The 15231-nt window shown below is 41.3% G+C and overlaps 2 protein-coding genes across 9 annotated transcripts in view; one reads left to right on the forward strand and one right to left on the reverse strand.

The window, feature by feature from the left end:
* Window positions 1-6433, reverse strand: part of Pdcd11 (programmed cell death 11) — a 46006-nt gene extending 39573 nt beyond the window's left edge. For 4 of the 6 annotated variants that reach the window (XM_042689262.1, XM_042689260.1, XM_042689261.1 and 1 more), the window contains exons 1-4: window positions 6335-6432; window positions 4694-4805; window positions 3277-3408; window positions 662-829 (exon numbers count right to left, since the gene is read on the reverse strand). In XM_042689262.1, coding sequence (XP_042545196.1) covers window positions 662-829; window positions 3277-3408; window positions 4694-4795 — 402 coding nt within the window. In that variant the 5' untranslated portion in view covers window positions 4796-4805; window positions 6335-6432. Of the gene's footprint in view, window positions 1-661; window positions 830-3276; window positions 3409-4693; window positions 4808-6126; window positions 6135-6334 lie in introns of all 6 variants that reach the window. The other 2 variants (XM_042689258.1, XM_042689259.1) reach the window with 2 other exon arrangements.
* A 141-nt stretch (window positions 6434-6574) lies between these two features.
* Window positions 6575-14803, forward strand: Atp5mk (ATP synthase membrane subunit k). 3 transcript variants are annotated; one of them, XM_042689456.1, is made up of 5 exons: window positions 6575-6664; window positions 9245-9282; window positions 12431-12526; window positions 12692-12784; window positions 14696-14803. In XM_042689456.1, exons 3-4 carry the CDS (start codon window positions 12440-12442, stop codon window positions 12779-12781), a joined length of 177 nt encoding a protein of 58 aa, XP_042545390.1. In that variant the 5' UTR covers window positions 6575-6664; window positions 9245-9282; window positions 12431-12439; the 3' UTR covers window positions 12782-12784; window positions 14696-14803. The 3 variants fall into 3 exon arrangements, with proteins under 3 accessions (XP_042545390.1, XP_042545389.1, XP_042545388.1); XM_042689454.1 differs by having other exon boundaries at window positions 6646-6664; window positions 9245-9302; XM_042689455.1 differs by lacking the exon at window positions 9245-9282.
* Window positions 14804-15231: the final 428 nt, after the last annotated feature.

Raw genomic sequence — 15231 nt, forward strand, 5'->3', positions numbered from 1 at the left:
ATGCTAGCCTTAAGCAAAAGAAGCTAATAGGATAGTGCCCAGGCCCTGAGTTCAAGCCCTGGCAAAAAAAAGTCTCATTCCTGTAATCCTACTTATTCAGCAGAGGACTGAGGTTCAAAGCCAGCCCAGGCAAACAAATTAAGAGATTCTTATCTTCAATAAAGCAGAAAAAAGCTTAAAAAAGAAGTGAAGATGTGACTCATGTGGTGAATATGAGCCTTCAGCAAAAAAAAAAAAAAAGCCATGCAACAGAGTAAGGCCCCAATGCAAGCTTCAGTTCTGGCACACAACACACACACACACACACAATAACCTATCTTAATACAGTCTACAAGTTCCACTCAGCTCTCTGGCACCATTCAACATCACATTATGCCTTGCTCTTTCTATTCTAGCCATACCAGTCTTCTCAGTTTCACAATGTTCTTCTTCTGCATGATTTCCCTGCATCCTGTACCCAGCAAACCATTACCCTTCAGATCACAGCCCTGCATCCCTTCCTTACACAGGCTTTCCAGGCTCCCTGGATTAAGTCAAAAGTCATCTTATCGTTTAACAAACCAACTTTAATTATAAATTTCTTGTAAACTATCACGGAACATACATTTCCTTTCGATACCACCTATTCCTAAGAATAGTTTTTCACCCAGATTTCCCTTACCTGCAGAGGTTCTTCTTGTGCTACCTGCTCATTCAGCTTTTTGTTGTAGGCATCACAGATTTCAGTCACTTGTACAAATCCCTGGAGGCCATTGGGGAGACTGACCACCAGTTCCAGCTCATTTACCTCTTTCACACAACCCAAAATTCGCATCCCCTCACATAGAGACTAGAAGAGAGAGAAATGTGTATGAAATAGTGGGATCCAATTTTAAAAGCTACCGGAATTTTGTAAATGAAAATAAATATATACATTTGTGTATCTCTGTACATTTATCAGATATGTAACTGAGCATTGTAAAAGGTCTAGACCAAACAGTACTGAGTGGGATTTTACAAGCTTTACCATATACCAAGAAACACAAACATATGCCTGGTAGTCAACACTGCAAGGGCAAGAGGCCAATAGAAACAGTGCCTGTCAAGATTGTACATGGGGCAGGGGGAAGGGGGGGATGGGAGGGCAGGGATGGTAAGGACAAACAAAGGAGATGCAGCAATGCTTGATAAGAAATGTATTCATTACCTTGCTCATGTAATTGTAACCCCTCTGTACCGTATTTTCACAATAAAAAAAACATTAATTAAAAAAAAAAAAAGATTGTACATGGACAGCTGGGAATGTGGTTTAGTGGCAGAGTGCTTACCTAGCATGCATGAAGCCCTGGATTCAATTCTTCAGTACCACATAAACAGAAAAAGCCAGAAGTGGCTCTGTGGATCAGTGGTAGAACACTAGCCTTGAGCAAAAGAATCTCAGGGACAGTGCCCAGGCCCTGAGTTCAAGCCCCAGGACTAGCAAAAAAAAAAAAAAAAAAAGATTGTACATGGTGATTTTTGAAGCTATCACCACCATATAGCTCCTTGTGATCACAAAAGAAAACGGGCTTTGCATTGTCACCATGTTCAAATTTCCATGATGACCCAGAATCCTATTTTTATGTGAAACGTCTTTTTTTGCTTTAGTTTTGGCAGTAACTCGGCGCCTTGAACTTGTCAACTAGTCTAACATCTGAACCATTCCTCCAGCTAAATTTCTAGTTTTCTATCATTGGTACCAATATTATTATTTGTTTTTAATATCATCCATGACAAAAAAAAACTCCTGCAGGCTACATCTGACCATCTGACTTCTCTTTTCTCCTTTATACCTAACATATACTGGAAGTTATAACCTAAAACGTTTTTGAGCGGGAAATATAATCTAAACCTTTAAAAGAAACATAAAATCAAATCTCTCTGAAGTAATGTCACATCTATAAAATGACTTCTTAAAGTTACCCTTAGTTCTAATCTTTGAATGTATTAAAACACAACTATGAAAACACAAGGCCTGAACCCTGGGCCTAGGCACTGTCCCTCAGCAATTCAGCTCAAGGCTAGTGCTTTACCACTTGAGCCACAGCACCACTTCTGGCTTTTACTGCTTATGTGGTACTGAGGAATCGAACCCAGGGCCTCATGCATACAAGGCAGGCACTCTACCACTGAGCCACCTTCTTAGTCCCCAGACTATAACATCTTAAGAAAATAAACAGACCTCATGCATTGGTTAACATTAAAAGAAATACTTGAAAATTATCAGCACAATCAAGTTTCTACAGACATATAGACAAACATGAAATATATATGTGACAAAAGAATGAAGGATGGCTGGGAAGGTGGCTCAGCAGTAGAGTGCTTGCCTCACCTTCATGAGGCCCTGGGTTCAATTCCTCAGCACCACATAAACAGGAAATGCCAGAAGTGGCACTGTGGCTCAAGTAGTAGAGGGCTAGCTAGCCTTGAGCTGAAGAGCTCAGGGACAGTGCCCAGGCCTAGAATTCAAGCCCCATGACAAAAAAAAAAAAAAAAAAAAAAGAAGGAAAGGGGAAAGAAGAACATATATAGCTGGGTGCCAGAGGCCCATGCCTGTAATCCTAGCTATTCAGGAGGCTGAGATCTGAAGATTGTGGTTTAAAACTATCCAGGAAGGACAATTCGTAAGATTCTTATCTCCGATTAAAAGATCAAAAATAGCTGGAAACAGAACTGTGGCTCAAGTAGTAGACAGAGCCTTGAGGACAAAAGCTCAGGGAGAGCACCCAGGCCCTGAGTTTAAGCCCTAGGACCAGCACAAAAACAAATGAAAAAACAAAACATAACCAAAAAAAAAAAAAAAAAAAAGATACAGAAACTTAAACAATCATGGTAGTATGTTTAAAGCAAAACAAAAAAACAACAACACAACAAGGGGGGGGTACCAGTAGCACCAGTGGTGCACGCCTGTAATTCTAGCTACTTGGGAAGCTGCAATCTGAGGATCATGATTCAAAGCCAGTTGGGGCAGGAAATTCTGTGAGACTCTTATCTCCAATTAATCACCAAAATGTTGGAAGTAGAGCGGTGGCTTAAGCGGTAGAGCTCTAGCCTTGGTCAAAAAAGCTTAAGTACACACACACACACACACACACACACACACACACACACACGCACGCACGCACGCACGCACGCACGCACGCACGCACGCACGCACGCACGCACACACAGCTTAAGGACAGTGCCTAGGCCCTGAGTGCAAGGTCCAGGACCAGCACTAAAAACAAACAAACAAAAATACAACAAATGTTAACATACCTCAACACTAAGGATTTCAAACTTTTCTTTTTTAGACTTGCTGCTTTCTCGCTTTTCAATTTTCAACCTTTTTGTTTTTGTTTTCTCTTTCTGTATCTTTTTCCTTTTGGTGGATTCTTCTTCGGTGGAAATCTAAAAGGGGAAAAAACATCCATGAAGATTCAAAAGAAAGAGAAACAGCAATTTTAGCTTTCCTTTTGTTACTCTTACCCCACCTCACTTTCAACTGCTTTTTTAATTCCTACTATGATCCCAGTTCTCCCATTCAGCCAACAATGTTGCCTTTGCCCAAAGTCTGTGAAATTTTCTTCATGTTCCCTATGTTTTCTCTCTGCTGGCTTCCTCCTTGGACTGGTTTGAACATCTGAATTCCCTAGCTTGAGAAGCAATGTGGATGTTTTATACATGAAAATGGTTTTAAGTAAATATACAGCCTTCCTCATCTTGGTTCCTCATCATGGAATTGCAATCTCTACTTCATAGTATACTTGGAAATCCTAAGACCATATATTCAAATATTAGTTCCCTGCCTATTCTAAGTGAGACTAAAAACTGTAATGCAAATTCTGACCATTTTATGAGGCAAAGACCCCATTTAAAAATGCAATGATTTAAGGTTCGGCTGGAAGCCTGTAAATCTAGCTACTCAGGAGAATGAGATCTGAGAATCAAAGTTCAAAGCCAACTAGAGGAGGAGAAAAACCGAAGACTATTATCTCCAATTAACTACCAAAAAAACCAGAAGTAGAGCTATGGCTCATGTGGTAGAGTATTAGCCTCAAGCAAAAAAATTCAGGGACAACTCCCAGGCCCTGAGTTCAAGACCCAGGACAGAAACAGACACACAGCCAGACACAGAGACAGACAGCGACTGACAGAGACAGAGACAGAGACAGAGACAGACAGACAGACAGACAGACAGAGAGACACACATACACACACACACACACACACACACAGAGTGATCAAACACTTTTTTCTCCATCCTTAATCAAATGGCACAAAATTACTATGGAAAAGATACAAACTCAAATAAAATGAATTTCCTGGGCTGGGAAGGTGGCTCAGTGGTAGAGCGCTTGCCTTGCATGCATGAGGCCCTGGGTTCAATTCCTCAGCACCACATAAGCAAAAAAGAAAAAGCCGGGAGTGGCGCTGTGGCTCAAGTGGTACAGCTGAAGAGCTGAGGAGCAGGGCCCAGGCCCAGAGTTCAAGCTCCCCAACTAGACCCAAAATAAATAAATAAATAAAATCTTCAAAAAAAAATAATAAAATAAATGAATTTCCTCAAAGACAAGGCCTTGAAATGGTATAAACTCTCTAATAAGTTCAATTTACAGAAGCAGATTTTAACAAAAAACAAATATGGAAAATAATGTAAGTCTCAACAGGCTCACTAAAGAAGCATATCACTTACATCAAATAAGTTGTCTTGTTCAACTGACTGCTGGAAAGATTTCTCTGGTTTGTGGGTTTTCCTTGTACCCCCTCGGGGGAAACTTTCTTCTAGGGTTGCCATGTTTGTTCTCCTAAAAAATAATCAAAAATAATAATGGGTAAATGCAGCATGAGGAGCAGGCTTCATAAAGGCTGTGACCACTAGGTAAGACAATTTTCTACCAAGAAGCTAGACAAGATACAGAACTATCACCTGGATAGTTCAGATGTCAGGTCCCTGTTAATCCATTTTTCATCTTTCCAAAGGGGTCTGATTCAAAATTACAAACCTTCCTCCAGGAAAAACAATGTACGAAATACTCATTAAGCAAAGTCTTTACATCAGAAATATATTAATGAATATATAAACCGTTACTTTCAACTGAACATTTTAGAAGGGAAATCAACTACATAAAAAAAAAAAAAAATATATATATATATATATATATATACATATATACCAGAGTATAAACCATAAACAAAAAGGAAGTGAGTTTCAAAAGGAAGATGCTTTGGAATTGAATGTTAAGTTGGATAGATATAAAAACAATGTGCTGAACAGTAATGTTAAAAAAAAAAGGAAAAGTCTATTATTTCAATAACCAATAACATACTTATTGAACAATTACTCAAAGACTTAACTTTGAAGAATTATTCTTTCTTTGAAGAATTAGTCAACTAAACCACACAGAGATTAAAACATAATTGGAGGTTAATTTTAAAAGACAGGTTGGGCTTTATGTGGAAGATATTAAATTACAATAAAATAGTTTATCTTGCAAATCAAAGACTTGCATAAGGGAAGTGACAGAACATTAACTGGAAAAATACTGTAATCTCAGCGACCCAGAAAGTGGAGAATGGGAGGCTTTTGGTTTGTGACCAGCTCTAACAGCCTAACAATCCTAACAACACCCACCCCCATTCCCCCCCCCAAAAAAAAATCTCAGCAAACAAGCGTGGCATGCTGGCCAAGCTTTTAAGGAAGCTGGAAGTAGGAATATCACAGTGCCAGGACAGCCTAGGCAAAAACCACAAGACCTTACTTGAAAATTAAAGCAATAAAATGGATGTGGACGTGGCTCTGAGTTCAAACTTCAGTAAAGAAAATGGAAAGAAAGCTATACTACTTCAGGCTGTAGATTTCAACAGGAAAAGAAGACTGCAGGGAAGCAAATCAGGAAGGATCCAAATGAAATACAGCGGGGAAATCATGAGAACCAGAACTAGGTATAAATGAGGACGGAAGACAGGTGTTGGTTCTGAGAGATGCTTTGTGAATAAGAATCTAGGAGAGTTTGAGACTGGAGAAGAGGTGACAACTGAGAGGGAATTTAGGATTTCGCATCAAGTATGGGAAAGGGCGTGTTTCACAGAAACAGGAAAGTTTAAGTGCAAGGGGTCCAGCGTGTGGGAGTCCAACCCCTTTCGGACCAGAGAAAACCGAGGTTCCAAAGGTCACGGCGATCAGGGGCAGGGGATTGAGACTTCTTCCCAAGGAAAGAATAGGACCCACTCCGATCGGAAGATGCCTGGGCAGGGGGGCCAGGGGACCTGGCTCCGGAACAGACCTAAGAGCAAAAAAGGGTTACTGACGTCTTGTTTGCGTCTCCTCACTCACCCGTACCAGGACGCAGGCGCCTCACTAGCCCAGACCGCAGGCTGAATCTTCTCACACGCGGAATTAAGACCCGTGCACCTACCGCTCCATGCTGCTCTTCCGGAAGTTGGGGCGGGCTTAACGTTACTTCCGTTCTCTATCGGCCGGCTCCAGTGGCTACCGGAAGCGGAAGGGCGGGACTTAGCGCTCTATCTAATCAGCTCAAGAGACCCAGTCTTTGGGTCCGTTGGGTGCGAGAGGCGGGGACAGGCGGACTCTTTCCGGTTAGGCTAAGTCGGTGTCTTCGTTGTTTGAAGGACGTCGGCCGTCGAATTTGTGACTTTGGCAAAGGTAAGTGCAGAGGGGCTCTCGGGCTCAGACCTTGCGCCTTGGCTTTGAGGAGCAGATTTGATATTCTGACGGTTTCAGATCCGGTAAACACCGCGAGATCTTCCCTGGGCATGGGGACATGATGGGATCGGTGAGGGACCGGAGAGGCAGGGAAAATGAGGGTCGGGCCAGAGGACGCGCTCAGCCGCCGAGCGACCTCAGGCCCCCGAACTCGCCAGGCTCCCGAAGCCCTTTAGATTATATTTTGCAGTGGAGAGAGAGACAGAGAAAAACAGAGACAGACTCGCCACGAATAGAGTTCCCCAAGGTCACTCAGTGACCGAATGTTGGACTAGAACTCGGGCTTTCGACCCCATCGCTGGCCGGGAGTGCCTCCTTTGGTGTGAATGGCGAATGGCCCGGGTGGCTGGCTTCCACGACGAGGAAGATGGCAGCCTTTAAGCAGGCCTCAGCCATGGTCCATCGTCCAAGTGAGAGTGACGCGAGATTCGGCCGCTGACGGCGCACGGTCCTTAGGTTCGATTTCAGTCTGTAGGTGATCCTCGGGAAGAAAGGCTTTTTTCCTTGGAGAAATCCAGAATTGTCTGGATATATTTTTGGCTGTAAATGTTTGTCATGCTAGAGATTGTTCCTGGTCCCCGAGCGCTTCTCTTTGCCTTTTACCTTTACCTAGTGATCTTACTGTCCCGGGTAGATAGATGTTCAATGAGACGGGACAACAGTGACAGAAGACCTAGCAAGTGCAACTGGCCACCATTGGCCTTTAATGAAACGCCTATTTCACAGGCAGACAAGGGCATGTGGTTGTATTTAATAATGGTTAACGGCTTAGAAACTGGCACTTAATTAGCGGCCAAACTGATATATAACTATATTTCACTAACCTGTGAGGCTGAAGTTGAAGGATCGCTAATTGAATACTATACCAGGCTCTGTCTCCAAAAAATAAAGACAAAAACATACAAAAAAAAAAAAGGAATCCCTATCTATTTTCTAGCAGTTTGTTACTTAACATTAATTCACAAGTTGACAAGTATGAATCTTAGGTGATTTTTCTCCTTAATATGTCTTAAGAAAACCAAATTATAGGGCTGGGAAGGTGGCTCAGTAGTAGAGTGCTTTCCTTGCACGCATGAGGCGCTAGGTTCGATTCCTCAGCACCACATAAGCAGCAAAACCCAGAAGTGGTGCTGTGGCCCAAGTGGTAGAGCGCTAGTCTTGAGCTGAAGAGCTGAGGGACAGTGACCAGGCCCAGAGTTCAGGCCCCATGACCGACCAAAAAAACAATAAATTAGGGGCTGGGAAGGTGGCTCAGTGATAGAGTGCTTGCCTTGCATGCATGAGGCCCTGGGTTCGATTCCTCAGCACCACATAAGCAAAAAGAAAAAAGCCAGAAGTGGCGCTGTGCCTCAAGTGGTAGAGTGCTAGCCTTGAGCTGAAGAGCTGAGGGACAGCGCCCAGGCCCAGAGTTCAGGCCCCACGACTGGACCCAAAAAAAAAAAAAAAAATTATAATTCGCTGATCCTCAGGGCATTGGTAGCACAAACTGTTGTGATCTTAGTCCTGATCTTTGTTGAAGGGTTCAGGCTAAGATTTCAGCTTTCACTGTTGTTTTATTATCCCACCTCACTGTTTTTATTATTAGAAACATCCCACTCCTTGCCATCCCAGCCTCTCGTGAGTCCTTTAAGACCCCCACTAAAATTCAATTTTGTACCACGTCCTTTTCTAAAGAATTGGTAATCTGTGGAATATTGCAAACATCAGCCTGCAGTATTATGTTCACTAGAGTAAATTTTAAAATAATCTCCTAAAGTTTAGGAGCTGGATGAACTGACAAAGTTAAGGTTGATGAATTCTAAAATTGAAGCCTTATTTGTTGTTGAAGCCTGGTTTCCTTATTAAAGCATCATGAAATGAGTAAAAAAATATATAACTTTAGTATGTTTAGTAAGATGAATTAGTAAGACAGAAAATTTACATCATAAAAGTTTCTCTGTATGGTGTGTGTGTGTGTCCGTCCGTCCGTCCATCCATCCATCCATCCATCCTTGTGCCCATCCATCTCTCTCCTAGGGTTTGAACCCAGGACATACATACATCTGTCCTAGTGTTTGAACCCAGGACCTAGGCACTGTCTCTGAGCTCTTTTGCTCAAGGCTGGCACTCTACCACTTGAGCAACAGCTTACTTCCAACCTTTTGGAAGCTAATTGGCGATGAGTCGCATGGACTTTGCTGCCTAGGTTGGCAGGATAGGTTAGCTGATCCTCAGCTTCCTGAATAGCTAGGATTACAGGTGTGAGCCACCAGCATCCAGCATAAAGGTTTCATTTAATGGAGATTGTGCTACTTTGGCTAGATTGCCCAGTAGTTATGAAGGGTCCTAAGGAAGTTTAGATTTTCTTTATTGTTCCAAGAGCCTTTTTGAAAGTATCCAAAAAAAATAAGTTCTCAATTTTTATTGTCAAATCTTCCCACATGACAAGCCTCTGAAGACCGTTGAATAATGAACAGGGGAGTAATAGTTTCCGTTGCAATGACTTCCCTTTCTGTTCTCTCCCTCTTCCATTTCCTCAAGACTTTCCTGGGAAGTCCACCAGACCTCACCCAGCTCTTGTAAGTTACCAATCAAATAGGTATGTTATTGTAGACAGGTGGTCACACCTACACATTTTCAACTGTTCTGGTGTATTTTTTGAAGATGTGTCCCCTAGGTTTTTGGGGGGTTTTTTTTGTGCACCAGTCCTGGGGCTTGAACTCAGGGTCTGGGAACTGTCCCTGAGCTTCTTTGGCTCAAGGCTAGCACTCTTAACACTTGAGCCACAGCTCCACTTCCAGCTTTTTCTGTTTATGTGGTACTGAGGAATCAAACCCAGGGCTTCATGGATGCTAGGCAAGCACTCTACCACTAAGCCACATTCCCAGCCCTGTCCACAATTTTTTTTTTTCCTCCTTTTGGTGGTACTACAGTTTGAACCTAGGGACTTGTGCTCACAAAGGCATATAATCATTAGAACCATGTCCCAATATCCCAGCCCTTTTATTTTTTATTTTTTTCGTAACATCAATTAGTTGTATCAGGGGCTTTCATTTTAACATGTCTTTTTTTTTTTGTCGGTCATGGGGCCTGAACTCGGCTTGGGCACCATCCCTCAGCTCTCCAGCTGTAGACTAGCGCTCTACCACTTGAGCCTCAGCCCCACTTCTGGCTTTTTCTGCTTATGTGGTGCTGAGGAATCGAACCTAGGGCCTCATGTGTGCAAGGCAAGCACTCTACCACTGAGCCACCTTCCCAGCCCCAACATGTCCATTTTTTTTTGGGGGGGGGGGGTCCGGTCGTGGGGCCTGAACTCTGGGCCTGGGCGCTGTCCCTCAGCTCTTCAGCTCAAGGCTAGCTCTCTACCCCTTGAGCCACAGCGCCACTTCCGGCTTTTTTCTTTTTTGCTTATGTGGTGCTGAGGAATCGAACCCAGGGCCTCAGGCATGCAAGGCAAGCGCTCTACCACTGAGCCCCCTTCCCAGCCCAACATGTCCATTTTTTAATACAGTGTATCTTCTTGGTCAGAGTTGCTCTGTCATCCTTTTCCCTTTCATTATTTTAATAGGGTATTGCCTTTATGCATAGCACAGCCTGTACCTTGATCATCCTATTTGTATTTCCTACTCAGAATGACAGGCACATTCTGTCATGTTCAGCTTTTTGTTGTTGTTGAAATGAGGCCTTGAGAACTTTTTACCCAGGCTGGCCTTGAACTTTGATCCTCCTGATTTCTGTCTTCTGGGTAGCTTGGATTAGTGAGCTATAACACCTGGCCTGTTATCACTTAGAAAAATGAAATACATGTCTTTATAAAGTACACAAACAATTTGGGGGGGGGGGGGAGGGCGTCAGTCGTGGGGCCTGAACTCGGCCTGGGCGCTGTCTCTAAGCTCTTCAGCTATAGACTAGCACTCTTACCACTTGAGCCTCAGCCCCACTTCCGGCTTTTTCTGCTTATGTGGTGCTGAGGAATCGAACCTAGGGCCTTATGCATGCAAGACAAGCACTCTACCACTGAGCCACCTTCCCAGCCCTATATTGCAATTAGTCTTTTTTCTTCTCAACTTTAGTGTGCATTGAATGTAGCTATAGATAGCTGGGTCCCAGAGTTTCTAAATCAGTAGGCCTATGGTAAGGTCTGAGAAGTTGCATTTCTATCAAGTTTCTGGTGAAGCTGGTGCTGCTGGTCTAAGGGTCAGATTTTGAGAACGATTGATGTGCTCTACATAGTCCAGAAATGGGATTTTTTTAAACATTTAGCATTACTTGGAAACTGATCTCTTTCCATCATGTTATGCAAAGATCTTTGCATATTTTATTTCCCTTATTGGAAATCACTGCTTATCAGTCTTGATAATGGGCATTTATTTTTCCAGTTTTTACCTTTCATGAACAGTATTTCAGTGACTTTGTGTGAATCAGATAATATATTTCCTTTTTTTTTTTTTTTTTTTTGTCGGTCATGGGGCTTCATCTCAAGGCGAGCGCTCTACTGCTTGAGCCACAGCGCCACTTCCAGTTTTCTAGTGGTTTATTGTAGATAAGAGTCTCACAGACTTTTCTTGCCCAGGCTGGCTTTGAACCATGATCCTCAGATCTCAGCCTCCTCAGTAGCTAGGATTATAGGCGTGAGCCACCGGGGCCGGCAGGCTCAGATAATATATTTCTACCTTGTGATTCTCCTGGAGAAAAGAACCAGCTAGGTGGAAGAGTATACTATATAATTTTCTAGATACTTTAGGAAGGCTTACCAGTTTACACTCCAAGTAATAGAGAGAGAATTCTAAGTCCTAAGTTAATAACATTGCTTGTTAACAATTTAATTGTGCCAGTTTGATAGTTAAATATCAGTCCATTTTATATTACATTCTTCTATTTTGTTACACAAGGAGTAATAATTCCAGATTCCGTACCACCAATCGCTTTTGTCAACTCCCTTTAATAAATGATCCTTCTCCCCTCTTCCACGGAAATCTTAAGTGATTTATGATAAGAAAAATTATTTAAAGTAGCATTTTTAAGTCATTGTTTAGATGGTGGTCATTTTCCTGAGATTATGGTTTGAGAAACATCACAAATTCCGACTTTGAAGTAGTCTGGAAAGTTAACTCAGTGTGGATAGTCAGAAATAAAAATATTAAGGTATACCACAGTCTAGATAATTGGCTTTTGACTCTTGTTCTCATCATATGCTGAATGATTTGATCTTTCCTGGAAAGTCTGAAATAGTAACCAGGGTAAAATTCTACTTCCAAAAATTCCTCGTAACAAGGCTCTTCTACCATCTTTTTACAATGTAGTTAAAAACCGTAAAGTTGGGCTGAGAATGTGGTTTAGTGGTAGTGTTTACCTAGCATGCATGAAGCCCTGGGTTCTATCCTCAGTACCACATAAACAGAAAAAGCCAGAAGTAGCACTGTGGCTCACGTGGTAGAGCACTAGCCTTGAGCACAAAGAGGTTCAGGGACAGTGCCCAGGCCTTGAGTTTAAGCTCCAGGACCAGAAAAGGAAAAAAAAAAAAAAATATATATATATATATATATATATATATATATACATATATATACATATATATATACACATATATATATACATACACATACACACACACATATGTATATGGTTATAGTGAGTTTTTACTTTTTAAACTAAAATTTTTTTTAAAAAAAAAAACTTTTTCTTTTTCACCCAAACCAATTTATTGCTTGCTTTTTTCCTTTTAAGATTGACATCATGGCAGGCGCAGAAAATGAAGGCCAATTCCAGTTCACTGGTATTAAGAAGTATTTCAACTCATACACTCTCACGGGTAGAATGAATGTAAGTATTATATGTATATATATGGTATGAGGAATGGAACCCAGAGCTTCATGCATGCTAGGCAAGCACTCTACCACTAAGCCACCTTCCCAGCCCTAAGCAGTTATGTGTTAAAATATAGATGTAATGATGATTCTCCTTTTCTCCCCTACCCCCACTCCACAGTGTGTACTGGCCACATATGGAGGCATTGCTTTGCTGGTCTTATACTTTAAGTTAAGGTCTAAGAAGACTCCAGCTGTGAAAGCAACATAAATGGTAAGGAATTTAAGTTTTTAATCATTTTAATATTAGTTTTTCTTCCCAATAGTTTACTATAAAAAGTAAATGCAAGCATTGGGTGCAGGAGCACACACCTATGTAATCCTAGCTTTTAGGAGGTAGAGATGGGAGGATTGTAGTTTTAAATAAGAGCTAACTTGTGAATTTCTGTGAACATTTCGTGTGTGTGTGTGTGTGTGTGTGTGTGTGGTGTGTATCTCAGTGTCTCGTTCCTGGGACTTGAACTTGGCACAGAGGTGCTGTCCTTGAGCTTTTTGGTTCAAGTATAGTCTACCTCTTGAGCCACAGCTCCACTTCCAGATTTTTGGGGGTAGGGTTAATTGGAGATGAGTTTCAGGGACTTTCTGCTCACATTTGGCTTCAGATCAACCTCCTGAGTAGCTAGGATTACAGATATGAGCCACTAGCACCCAGCTGATCAAACTTTTTTAAAATGTGGTTGGTTTCCAGTGGTTTTGATGATTGTAATTTCATAAGTATTTTTCTAATGATTGGACTTTTGCTGTTCATAGATAGGTGGACTATTTCATAGGAGTAATCTGTCTCATAAGTTCTGTAGCAAAAGCTTTAAAGCATGAAGTATCTATATGAATGTTTCCTTAGGTTAAGATGCTTTCCCAAAGGATTATGAAACAACAATAAGCTTTAGCTTTTGCCAATACGGAGTATCAGTTTCTTGGATATATGAATAAAAGATAGGTCTTGTGCTTTTTTTCTTTTACCATTTATTTCTGTAGTGTGGTTTTTACAGTACTGGGGTTTAAACTTGGGACTATAACAGTACACTTGTGTGCGTGCATGTGCTCGCGTGTGCATGGACACACTTTCAGATAAGGTCTTGCAATTTTTGCCAGGGTCAGCCTGGGACCCATGATATTCCTACCTATGCCTTCTATAGCTGGGATGAGGGCTGAGCAACTGGACCCAACATGATGTACATGTTTAACAACTGGGTGGCTGGCTGGAGGGGAGATATGCAGATGCATATTAGGCAAGCTAGGCTCTGAAACAGAACTATACCCTAGCCCCAACCATTATATGCATCTGCAAGTAACTTGTTATTTATAGTTTCAGGCTTCCTTTATATATGTGTATGTGTGTTTTGTTTTTGTCATTGGTTGTGGGGCTTAAACTCTGGGCTTGGGCACTTGCTGTCCCTGTGCTCTTCAGCTCAAGACGAGCACTCTACTGCTTAAGCTACAATGCCATTTCTGGTTTTCTAGTGGTTTATTGGAGATGAGTCTCATGGACTTTCCTGCCTGGGCTGGCTTTGAACCATGATCCTCAGATCTCAGCCTCCTGAGTAGCTAGGATTATTCCCACCTTGGGCTCTTTTTAGCTACCTATCCTTAAGTAAACATCTTTGGTGTTGACAATAAACAACCATAATCCCCAAATCTACATTTTCAGCTAAAAGTTTTTCAGAAAATTTCCAACATATCAGCCCAAAGGGACTACATATCCCAAAATGCAGTGGTCTGAAGCCTGTTCCTGACAAAACAGGCAGTATTTTCCAAATCTCCATGTAACTTTTAACTTTGAGGAGGTAGCATCTCCACAAAAATGGGAAGCTGTATTCAGATATTAAATTTTAAAATGTGTGTTTTTCTTTAAATGTTACTTTCTATAGTAGTTTTTCCAGGAGTTTGCCTTTAGGCATATACCAAATTGTTTAGCAATTTCTTTGTTAAAGGTAAAATATTACACTGAAACATACCAATTATGAGAGAAGTCTTGATTTTTTTTCCTTATTGACTTTTTGAGAATATTATGAGTTTATGTTCTGTTTCTGAAGGGCTCATGATTAGTACTGTCATAGTATTTAACGAATATCTTAAAAGTAGAACTGAACACATTTGTGTCAAACTGTTTTTGCTTTGTTTATAGGATTCTAAATTTTCTGAGCTCATCTGTTAAATTCCCAAGCCTGGAGAAGCTAATGTCAACTCATCATGTAATATTCAATTTGTACAATAAATTATGAACCTGGAAAAAGCTGGTTGTCTTTATTTACAAGATATCAAAAATATAAAAACTGTACAAAATGCAACAAAGGCAAAAACTGGCAGTGACTTGGTCTAAATCTTAGTTTTCCAAAGCAAGGCTCAGTACTGGAGGTAAGCAACTGAAATGTCCGTCTGACTTCAAGTGTACTAGGTTGTATGTATTTTAGCTGAAGTAGAATATGGAAGCTAAACTTCTTCACCACGTTTATAGTGTTTAGTGCACTCAAATAGTTTAAATTGAGATGTCAGTGGATGGTTGTACTTCTCTAGATCTTGAGAAGGAATTGTTCTCTGTACTCATTTACATATATTCCACTAATTATAGGTCAAGAAAAACATGTTAGTGGATCATTTAACATAGTACTTGAGTGCATACAGTAACTTCATTTTACAGCAGAAAATACACATGCTCGTAGA

Source organism: Dipodomys spectabilis, unplaced genomic scaffold, assembly GCF_019054845.1.
Source record: "Dipodomys spectabilis isolate Male_0828 unplaced genomic scaffold, ASM1905484v1 ptg000125l, whole genome shotgun sequence".
NCBI classification, from domain to species: Eukaryota; Metazoa; Chordata; class Mammalia; order Rodentia; family Heteromyidae; genus Dipodomys; species Dipodomys spectabilis.

Coding starts and splice junctions, on each gene's coding strand:
- Atp5mk (XM_042689456.1), top strand. CDS start 12,440: ATGGCAGGCGCAGAAAATGAAGGCCAATTCCAGTTCACTGGTATTAAG. Junction 12,527..12,691: donor CTCTCACGGGTAGAATGAAT/GTAAGTATTATA, acceptor CCCACTCCACAG/TGTGTACTGGCCACATATGG.